The sequence below is a fragment of the Perna viridis genome, chromosome 13, assembly GCF_037379345.1.
Source record: "Perna viridis isolate PV_CMFRI_1.1 ecotype Kerala chromosome 13, ASM3737934v1, whole genome shotgun sequence".
Taxonomy (NCBI): Eukaryota; Metazoa; Mollusca; class Bivalvia; order Mytilida; family Mytilidae; genus Perna; species Perna viridis.
In genome coordinates this window covers 151,551-163,920 of record NC_142457.1, presented here as the reverse complement: position 1 = coordinate 163,920, position 12,370 = coordinate 151,551, and the positions used below count along the sequence as shown (strand labels likewise).

Here is a 12,370-nt window from a genome sequence, read left to right as displayed (position 1 = left end):
GATGAACGAGTCACTTTTTAACGCTATTAAGTAACTCACTTCATAATTATGTTCACCATTAATTACATGCCTGGAGCGGGGATAACGGTTAAGGGAGTGAAACGGATGGACAAATTATTATGAATCCTTTAGTCGGATCAAGCGTGCAATGTACATAAATTGCAAGGCGGATCGAGAAATTTTGAAAAGGATGAGGTTCTGGCCATTAAGCACGAAATCAAAACTTACAACAGGAGTTTTCAGCCCAGAACTCTTTTTAAAATTAATTACAGTCCTATGTACCACCTTGGTTCATATATCATTGGGATTTTATTAATGTGACGAACGAGTGAATTATCCGGCATATGAGGTGTGGCACACATAAAATTTGAAACTGACAGATACAAGGTTTATCAATCGAAAATAGAATATGTTTTTATGAGGAATGTGTTATGATCAATTTTATAGAAAACGAAAAACATGTTGTACTTGTATGTCCTTTATATACCAAATTACGCAATGAGTTATTTAACAGAGCTTGTGATATTTGTCTGATATTATACAAGATAATACTTTTATACATTTTGTACCTTTCTTTGATAAACTAATTAAGAAGTTAAATATCTAGTATATGTATAGATTAACAGGTGATTTGAAGGGTTGCAATTTTCTCAATTGACACACGCGAAAACAAACAAATGCATGTATGGCTTAAGGAAAAGAACGTTGGAACAGAAAGTCACAGGACAAAAAGTTAAGTCTTGGTTTTAGTGCAAATTAGGATATAAGTTCTTAAATAATTATATTTTTGGGAATTATCCACAAAATTATGTTATTTTATTAAATTGTATTCAATATTTAATCTGTCATGAATGCATAGAAAAAGATGGTCGAAACAAATAATTATATTTATTTAACGGGGAAAGTTCTATTAGGAAAGATTATGTATTTAGCATTATTTTTAATAGATCGGGGTTTCGATCCCGGGGACACCCTCTGGATCCGCCACTGTGTTATCAAAATTAATCAGAGGTATTGCATTACAGTACACAATCGAATGACAGGTCCGTTAATTAAAATTTAATAAACAGGAAATATGTATCGACCTGTACCCAAGGCTCTTATCAACAAAATTATACATGTGTGCACGTATTACATGTACCATAACAATTCTAGCATTCCATTGAAATGGGTGTTTTTAAATCATGATATATCAGAATGATAAAAAAAAGTTAGGACATTTGAGGGACTTATCACTCCATGGCTATACATGTACACATATACGAGATTGGACATTGTCAGCTTCTGTCACATGGTTTTCAGACTAGCGTTTTGAAATATTAATTACAAATACTATATCAACTTCTACGGATATCTTATATTTAATACACCCCATCGAAGAATAGTTTATTTACCAGGGGCGGATCCAGAGAATTTGGAAATGGGTATTGAAAAAATATGCTATTATCTACTTATTTTTGCCTAACTTTTTCATAGTTTTAGTAAAATTTTCGAACCAGAAGGGCATTTTAAAAATACGAGGCAGTCAAAATTTATATGCATTGTTTGCTTTATTCATAAACTGTGGGCATACAACCAAACTTTTCATACTATCAATACCTAAAAATTTTAATATTGATATACCCTATTATAAAATACTCCCATTTGACGTCCATCCACACATATACACATTTTGACCATCTAACGTACTTAGAATTCGGAGTCCTTGGTACTACTATCTCATATTAAGCATTAATCTCCTGACTTTTCCTAATATTCCTCGTTGCTCATACTGACATTTTATCTATCAATTTATAAAGAAATTGAATATATTATTAAAACTAATTACAGGTTTATGATACATTGTAGTGCCGGTTTTATTTTATAAAATGTCAAAATAGTTCAAAAACTAAGAAAAAAACAACAACAACAAACAAACAAAAATGGAACGTCCGCGAGAGACCCGATATTGACAAAACTATCAACGTAAAATCAAGGCATGATTCATGATTCAGGTATGTAATAACTAAGAAGAAAACGACAATTTATTTGGTAAGGATATTGACAATTTAGAAAAGCTTCTTGAGTAATTGGTTTATGTAACCTTGCAACCATGTTAATCTAGACAAAAATGTATGAATTTAGTGGTCAAAACAAAACAAGCAATCTCTTTAAGATAGCCAATGGCAATGGATTTTGTTAATTATTTTAAGAAGAGTAGGCATCACATGTAAATGTGATTATTATTACTGTTGACGAACTCCGGAGGGAGATAATTGGGTGTGCAGACATTTCAGCTAGTGGACCTTATAGTCTACAGGTTTTTTTTAGCATGGCCTTGGATTTTTCGGGCAATGGCCGTTTCGTCTGAAAATATGTAACTTTTGTGCTATTTGCTATTCTTTGCATATAAAATTTATTCAGTATTTGGTTTTTAATTTAGATTTCAAATAAGGCAAATTTATAACCCATTTTAAAACTGCACACAATTTTTCTTCAGAACAAACTTACATTAGAAATTTAAAACAAAATTACTGGTAGATAAAGGATTCGTTACACACTTAGTGTCAAATTTTAATTGTGAATATAAAAAAGGTTTTAAAGTTTGAAAAGAAATGATTTTTTTTGTGTGGAAAATAACTAGATAATGAGTAATAAATGGTTTCAATGATTGATGAACTACAGTGCATATGTACTATCATGTTTGGACAGTACTTTTTATTACACTTCATTGTCAGTTTAATGAAGCAATGTATCAACCATGGTCATTATTTTATTTTAAATGATAAACATACGTCTATTCTAAATCATCGCTGAAACATCCACCTTTTTCAAAGTTTCCTGTTCAAAACGTACAAGGCCTAAATTTCCTAGGCCGAAAAGTCGACTGGCTGAAATGTCCTACATTCAATAATTGAACTGAACGGTTTTTAAAAATATAATTTAGTATCATTGGAAGTAAAGATCATGGTTCTTTAATGTAAGCTAGCATTCTAGTTTTTACTTAATATATCATATTTTGTTGACATTTCTGCCAATTTTCATGCGATAGAAATCAGTAATAATCATCTAGGCATCTTTCTTTAAAGTTGTGTACTGCATGGGCTTTTTGCCTTTCTGGTGACGGTGTTATGGCTGAATAAAAGATGAATATTATTTTTATTCATAATTTTAAATCTGTGTTCGTCAGTTATTAAAATGTCTGTCAGTTTGTCGATCCACCATTCTGTCCTAGGTAGAAGTTCTTTATTACTTTGGTTCAATGTTTAATGTATAAGTTTAATTGATAGAAAAATACAGTTATTTTGTTACATTTTATGTAAAATATAAATTTTGAAACTGTGGTACTAGTGTACTTAGAATAATTACTATTTTCTTTTTGTTATTTAGGATATTACCATGTTGCAACCATTTGTTTACATTTGCCTGACTATCAGTATACTTTGTAAGTGCATATCTGTTCAATGGATTTGGTGAAACTTGCTTGCAATTTTATGCTTAAGGCGGGAGATAATCTAACAAAAGAGTTTGACATGCATAAGTTACCAAACCAAGTTACCAATGCCATTGACATTCATAGAGATTGCTCACAGTTTGAGGTATTTTAAATAAAAATGCAAGCACGGATTTTGAAACAAGTATATTATATGCTGAAGACATGTGAGTCATATTTTAGCTGGTATTACAATTTATAATTATCTTGTTCTTATATCTATGTGAATATTTAACAATACCTGTAAAATATTTCTCTTCTCTCAACAGGGTCTCAAAGATTCACAGATTTTTGTGACTGTGGCCTTGTTCTATTCAACAAGCTCCGTCTGTCTAGTGAGAGTAGAGACTGGAACATTTAGGTATGTCGATTTGTACATACATTGTAACTGGTTAATTAACATTATTACCATATTTCTAAACTTCCATGTACATGGAAATTATTGAAAAATTTGGCTATGATAATGATTGTTGTTGTTAAAAATCTTAACTTTTATATATATTGCTTTTTTTCAATGTTAATGATGCTTTTAAGATTTGTATATATTTAAATACATCCACCTTGAAGATATAATGGTGTGTATTTACATTTTCTACTTTGTTGTTTTAGAATTTCAAGCATTCAGATGCTGTACTTGTTCTTATTTTTTTCCAGTAAACATGGTGCATTTTTATTAGAACATCCCATTTTTTCCTCCCCTGTGCAGGTCCGGGTGTTAAAAGAATAGGCCCGCAACAGCTCTAAGCTTGTCGTAAAAAGTGACTAAATAGTGCTCTGAAACCTAGCCGGGGGTTGTCCACAGAGCAACTGGAATGTGTGCCCAAGGTGATGGCATAGGGTATCCCTGGCGTGTTACATGCTGGGGTTGTCAGGCTACAATACGGAAAACCTGTCACGTGCCTCGCACGTTAAAGAACCATGCTGTGGTATTTGATAGGAGTAGGAACCTTTGCGCTCTGCCACAGAAGGCTAAATTTCCCAACCTTACCCTTCCCATTTTTGCTAGTGACAATCAAAATTTTTCGACCCTATTATCCTTAAGTCCCATCCTGTTTTTTTTCAATTCATCATCATTTCATGTTCATTTTATTATCCACTTCATGTTCATCGTCTGAATATAGCTGAAATATTGCTGCTCGGACGTTAAAACCCCAACAATCAATCAATCAATCCCATTTTTGAAAGGTGAATTAAAGTTTTTTTTTATCTCCAAAATCAATTTACTATTGAAAGATGATCAGTATTTCAAATCAAAGTAATTATTATGATAAATTGTACATGTATGTAATTTGAGGAGGATTGTAACTACATGTATAGTCATATTTTCCATTCAGGTTCAAACCAATGGACGAGTTTGGATTTGACATCACACAGATACAGGATGTGAAGTGGCATGCTGATGAATAATATTTTTAGATTATTGGAATAATTTCCTATAAAGGGTAGCAAACTTTGGTACAAATGTAAGTGAGACTAAATGTCCATATATAACTAACTTTTTTAAAAAGATAACAAAGCACAGCAGTATTTATATGCCATCTTTTAATTAAAATACTCAGTCATGTACCATGTATACTGTCTATATTAATATTACACAATAAATTTATTCTTAAATATCACAAAATTAAAAGAAATATATAAACTATCTACAAAATGCCAGGAAGATACATACCAGTAGAAATGGGATAACTTGTCAAGGTGTCGTTGATTATTCCAAGCATTAATTTTTTTTACATTCGGTTTATGAAGATTTTTCATGGAAATTACCACTGTGATTCATGAATGAAATATGCTAACTTTAATATTTAGAAGTCATATCTCAATTAATATAACTGATATTCTGATTGGACCAGAGAAAGGGTTAAATTGAAATTCACTAGAACAACATAGATATATCAGTAATGTACTTATTTTAGGTTGCTCCTTGTTAAAAATGTCTCGTTTCTGAAGCTTGACAAATCATTGAACAATCTTACACTGTTACTATGGTAAAAGTAGATACAGACTTCTGAACAGTTTTGAAAAAAATGCATGATATGCCTCATTGTTCATATTCTAAGGTAAATTTTTTTCAGGGTTACCGAAAGCAAATCTTAGTTACATGAAGATCAAGATATCAGTCGTATACATGATTATTCATTCAAAGACTGTTTCTTTGGACTACTTAGGCAAAAGAATTGTGCAGACCAGATACATGTACCATGTGATATGCTTTAGTTCAAGATCCTGTGTAAGATTCATCAGTAGATAGTTACATTACCTGATCACAGATATTTCTAAAACTTTGTTTGTGATTGTACTAGTACCAACAGGACAGATTTATTTCATTGTGAAAATTGTTCATTATTTAAGACAAGAAAAAGACCTGTTTGAAGACATACCAATGAAATACAGTAGTAAGTTATCACTGAAAAAGAAAATGCTCTTATGTGTGGTGATTTTTATACCTTTGATATCATTTTTTTTCCAAATTGTTTTGTTGTAGATATTACATAAACAGTAAAACTACTGGTCGAAGAAATAATACACATAAGACAAAAATTGTTTGTTTCAATTTCTTGCAAAATGTTCTTGTATTTGTTAATTTTTCAAAACTCATGATGAGGTTTATTGCATTTCTTTTTAAAACAGTATAAGAATTGAAGATATTATCAATTTGTGATATTTTAAAAGAAGATCTGTAATATTTCATCAAATTATCTCCCCTTTTCTTAATGCAACAAAATTACCTCCCTTGGTTAAAACAAATTTATCTAAAGAAATCAAATGTTATAAATTTGTAATTCTGAAATTAAAAAATGTATTTTTTAGAATGATTAATAAAACTTATCAGATTTTCCCATGGAAAGAGTTCCTATGGGAAAAGTAAATCATCCCATGGGAAAACAAGTTCCCATTGGAAGTTTACACTTTCCATGCAAAATGTAGATTTCCCATGGGAAATATGTGATTTTCCCATATGAACTCCAAATTTTCCAATGGAAAAAGTAATTTTCCCATGGGAAATCTTATTTAAATCCTTAATAACTTTTCTTGATAGTTTATTTTTCATCTCTTTGCATGTCAGGTATGCTTAGGCTACTAAAGTACTACATGATCAGCAAAAACAAAATTCTTCTACATTTTCTTTAAGCATGTCAAATTTGCCATTTCCGGAATGGTAAATTTGTCCCGCAGAGTTTAAGGTTGTCTTATTCGGTGGAAAATCTCTCTTTAAATGCAAAAAAAAATGGTTAACAAGGAGAATAGCACTTGAGTAATATTATTTTAGCTCTGTGTTACATTACTTATTCAAAACAAGTCTGACAGAAACTCACTTTTTGTCAAAATTTGCTGATATACTCTATGTTGTCTTACAAAAATGTACCACAATTAAGGTACATTTTTAACCCTTAGGTAGTCGGTAGAAAGGGAGATCGTTTAAAGTAATCCCATAAACATCAACATTTCAGAATTTTTTTGCAGTTTCTTACATTCAATTAAAATACTTACATTCAAATTTTTGCTCGTTCAAACCGAGATATCCTCTATACTTATCGAACTCATACCAGCACTCGTAATCCGCATTCACGTCGTTTTCATTAAAATTGTTAATTGCCAACACGGACTCCCGACTACCCTCCAACAAATTTTCAATATATTTAGTTTTATTGGTCGATGCTCCATTCATAGCCACTAAAATAAATGTTCCTCCCGTGCTTTTCATCCACTTCCGGTTTGAGTCACAACATGGCGTTTGTGGTGGTATAGTGCAGACTAGATGTACAGTAGTACCAAATACGACCGTCTTCTCCCTCAAGGTCCAAAATATTTCACCTATATAATAAGAAAGCATTCACGTGTATATTTAACGCCAATTTTTAGTATCAATATGTCAATGTACAAATTAACAAATACTATCTTCCAATCTAGTGACATTTTGTATTTTTCCATAAACATGTTACTTGAATTTTCATAGAAGAGGGTCTTTTAGGTAAAAAGGTAACAAGAGAAACTATATTGACTTAGTTGGGAAAAATATTGAAAAGGCCATGTATTATTTGTCAATTACACATTTGTATTTATTCAATAATTTCTTCATTGTTTTTTATCAGTATATTTTACTTGATGTCACAATAAAGTTTAAATCACTCCGATAACAATGTCATTAAAATGAATCAAGCCGTCAATACTAGCCCACACGGAAGCTAGCCGTCAATAATATTCACGAGCGGTGCGTTCAAAATTTGAATCGAATTATTTATGTAGTAAAAACGATATATAGGATTACTAGGGGCGGGAATGGGTCTAGACATTTTGAAAAAGACGGTTCTAAATGTGTTTTCGCAAAGGGTGGTGGTTCTTTTTTGCTCATTTTTGCCTAAATTTTAACAATTAAAAAATCGAATATTAGCACAATTTTCCAACAAACAAGAGGCTCCCAGGTGCCTGAATCACTCACCTATTTAAGTTTGTGTTTCAATGGCAATAAATCTAACAAGGAGTTGTCCAACAATTTTGACTCAAGAAGACATTGGTAGGACTTATCATAAGGATCATTTCAGAAATTGAAAGTTTCTTTTTTTCTATTATTTTAAGATATTGCTGAAAACTGTTAAAAAAACGTCATTTCTCATATTCCAAAGGCAATATCACTTACAAGGGGTCGCCTGACAACTTTGGTCCCCGAAGACTTTTGAAGGCTTTATAATAAGGATCATGTCAGCAATTTAAAGAGTTTGGCTAAACCTAATGGTTTCGGAGATGTATTCCAAAAACTACTGTTTGACTCCTAAATTTTATTTTTACATGTAGTAACGGCAGCCATGTTTTTTTTCGGGGGATCAGTATTCACTACATCAGTTCTATGCAAGATACCTCAAAGAACATTCATAACAAGTTTTGTTCCAATTGGTCAAGTTAGAGGAGAAGAGTTATGAAAAAAATGTGGACGACGACGACGGACGCCAAATGATGGCGGGCAGGTGAGCTAAAAGAGGGGTCGGATCCCGTTCCTTGGATCCAAAACTGACTATAAGATGTTGTTTTCTCGCGTTTTGATAACTCACCGTAATACATATTTTAATAATATTTTAAAAATGCTTATTAATTAACAAAGTTCTGTTAAGAATTTTATAATCAACTGTGCAATCTAATACCGCTTGTTAAGAATTATTTTTTTTGCTAAATCATCCTTCCATGCTCTCGTTTAGTATGTGAAATTGGCAACATTAGGAATCTATATTGATACAAAATGTATGCATTGACGTAATACATGTATTACTACACAATGTACATGTAAATTGTATCGGTGCTATCGGTGCTACATATTGTCCATATGAGATACATGGATAAATATATGCAACCGGCGTTTTAAACATGGTCTGGTAATCAAGTTTTCGCAAGTTTTCCGATATTTTTTTTTATTTTTCCGAGCTTTTGACACAATGCACGAGAAGAATCAAACTCGTTCAGACGACAAAGAGAACTTGTATTATACGTAATTAAATTCAACATCCATATAGAACATGTAGAAAGCGGTAACTTGTAAATTTGTTTATTTGATAGTCCATTCGTAACAATCACATGTCTAATATTTATGAACTAATGTTAATTCGTTTTAATTACTAGGACAATTGGAACTTCAACAGTGATTGGCCCTTGATTATGTTCTTAACTGTTTTATAAACAATTTTTATTTTTTTAAGCTCGTACTTTCAACTAAAAAATCGATATATGGTGTAATAAAACTCTATTTTGAAAGAGCACAGAGTAATCAAAGTTATTTATCATTATTCAATTAAAAATCTAATACATATCCTTAATCATTACTGCATCATCCAAACCAACTATATTTACTTATATCTACAAACCCTAAAGGTTTGTCTTATTCTTTCCCAGCAGAGATTTCCCTGTACCTCGAATACAATCCCTATCTAAAACAACGTTTTAAAAGGAAATTTGACACTTTCTAGTTGGATGTTCGGCTAAATAAAACATGTATCTTATTTCAATAGAAAGATCAATCGACACCAATACAATGTGATAAGTAATTAAAGTTAAATCGTTCATTGTAGGTATTTAGAAATATGTAACATGTAAAGATCACATGTATAGAATGTCAAAAACGTAAAAAGAACTTTTCTCGACAAAAGTTGACTCCATATGGCTAAAAACCACTAATTCCACTTTCCATAGGCTTCTATGCTAATTTCACAATATTCAATGGCTTCTCTGGACTTTATCTTAACTTTAATAAGCAGAGGACTATATATCAGCATGATTCTACATATGTCAGCTCACAATCCTCAGAATGGCATGTGGGGTTAGCAGACTTGCAGTGCAGTACTGGTCACCGGAAGTGAAGGGTCTATAAATAGCATGGGAAATCCCAGTGTTTTCACAAGATAGGGGTATACTTAAAAATCATTATGGAGATTAGGCTTCACATCACAAGAAGCAAAATGCACCTATAAAATGTACAGAAATGTTTTTCCTTTCAGAAACCGTTTAAATTTTTTAAATAAGATGAGAACTTTTTTCACAGCACTATGAGGAACAGGGGTAATTTCTGCGTAGGTCTATTATTGCGTACCAAATGCTCATTGGTTGAATTGGTGGTCTGTAACCATAATCACTGAACAAAATTGCCTCTAAAAATGGTTGCATTTTAGTGCATTTTCAATGATTAAGAGATAATAAGACACCGTATACTATTCCAATGTATACCTACATATTCTGTACAGAATAACAAATAAAACAAACACAACGTCCTCGATTGGATCTGCAATATGAACTTTGGAAAATGAGTTTGAAGTTGCATATTTTCACATAATTATCTAAACTATCATTACACTAAAACTGTAAAATACGAAATTACTTCCTGGACACACCTGTCCTGTTTCCGAACTGTTGGAACGGAAAGGTTGAAAGTTATCCGAAGTAACATTCTTTTTTTTACACAATCAATATTTTAAATGCTTTTTAAGCAAATAGATAACAGTTTGACTTTTTTTTTAATTCAATAACTGAGCGCCCAACATGTTTCCCAATACCTACAATGAACGATTTAACTTATGGAGGAACATTTGATTTTTAGGGGGGTGGGGGCTAGGATTGTATTTGAAAAAAAATCATTAGGTTAAAAAAGAAGCAGGATGCATCTGTTGACAAAACTCAGAATACGCTTTTCTTGTAAATACTTTAATGTAACAATTATTTGTTATTTGTATCATAAAAAAGCCAGGACAGACTGGAAATAAAAAATAAAAAGCAAAGATAGTCGTAACACCACTAAAAACATGTCCAGGACAAAACATTTGATAATCAAATGGTTACTCCATTAAATTACCTATCGAAGTGTATTGGGTTCGATTGATCTTTGAACCCCCTCTTACTAATGCAAAATAGCAGAAAACTCTACCACTTTTCAGTTAAAAAAGAATGTTATACAAAAACTACATTGATTTATCTTTCCATGACATACATTGTATAATATAACCGTATACCCTCTAAGCCCATTAAAGTTCTGAAAAAACCTTAGCCTGGACGGCTATATGTATGAACTGCACTATATGTATGAAACAGAAAACGTCTAGATAACAGCAGAAGAATATCTAAAATATCTAGTGATTCTTCGGAAACTTTAAAGAAGTTTGATTGGTCCTATTAAGAGAATTACAAAATTTAGCAAAAGTAACTCCTGTCAATTCTGGATCAACTTCGAAATCGGTAGCTGGGACCAAGGTCCATCAGTCTATCTTGGGACTGGGATGATATTTTAGGCCTACTCAAGGAATATCGATTCCCAAATATTGGGAATTTCAATATTTTCCAATATTTCAAATAGAATGGGAAATGATAGTCCAAGAAAAGGCCTAAAATTCCAGTCTGGTCCCAAGATGGATTAATGGACCTTGGTCCCTAAGGCTGACTTCGAACTTGGTACATAAATGTAATTGGCAAGAGGCCCCCTTTTTAACATATTTTTCAACGAAAGAGGAAGATATGGAAATTTCCATAACTTTGGGAAATGATATCCTTAGAGTAGGCCTAAAATCCCATTCCGGTCCCAAGATGGACTAATTGACATTGGTCCCCAGGTTAACTTCGATATTGGTATATTTTTTCAAACTTTTTGACGTTCACTGGTAGACGTGTGGCTCAATCTAACTACACTAAGAACTGGTTAGGGGGGAAGCTCGAATTTGAATATATATAAATTATTAAAGTAACCCATTTTGTTAATTTTACTGTAAGAAAGATCGTACAACAGTCGTTATAATATCTTCGAAAGAAAAATTCTTCACGAACATATACCTTCTATTTCGTCATGCACAAGTTTGCTATCAAATTCGTATCCCTTTGTTTATTATCGCTATCAATACAACGAAAAGAAAACTGTTCCATTTATACATGTACATGTATATTCCAAAATACTTGAATAGACTAAGTAGTAACTATACAACATAATATACGTTTATATTATTACAATCTAAGGCTTGCTTTAATTATAACAAGTTCACAAAACACATTCTATTAAAAACTAGAATTCGTTCACAACGGCTAGACGAATTATATGCCGTCTGAGGCATGAGAAGTTCAAAGAGAAAGAATGATTGATTGATTGATTGTTGGGGTTTAACGCCCAAGCAATATTTCAGCTATATTCAGACAATGAACATGGAATGGATGATAAAATGAACATGAAATGATGATGAAATGAAAAAAAAGGGATAGGACACAAGGAAAATAGGTTCGACAAATTTTGATTGCCACTAGAAAAAGGGAGGGATGGGTAAAGTCGGGCAATTTAGCCTCCTGTGGCGGAGCCCTAAGGTTCCTACTCCGGGAGAATACCACAATAGGGTTCTTTAACGTGCGAGGAAGGTGGCATCTTTCCCAACACGGTGCACCACT

General features: G+C 32.2%; 1 protein-coding gene across 14 annotated transcripts in view; it reads right to left on the bottom strand.

Moving 5' to 3' along the window:
* LOC148599132 (uncharacterized) overlaps window positions 1-12,370 on the bottom strand; it is a 51,640-nt gene that overhangs the window by 16,624 nt on the left and 22,646 nt on the right. For all 14 annotated transcript variants that reach the window (XR_015917806.1, XR_015917805.1, XM_088557697.1 and 11 more), the window contains one exon: window positions 6,965-7,288. Coding sequence is in view for 12 of the 14 variants with exons in the window: in XM_088557697.1 (XP_088413823.1) it covers window positions 6,965-7,288 (324 nt within the window). In the remaining 2 variants the exon portion in view is untranslated. The remainder of the gene's footprint in view (window positions 1-6,964; window positions 7,289-12,370) is intronic.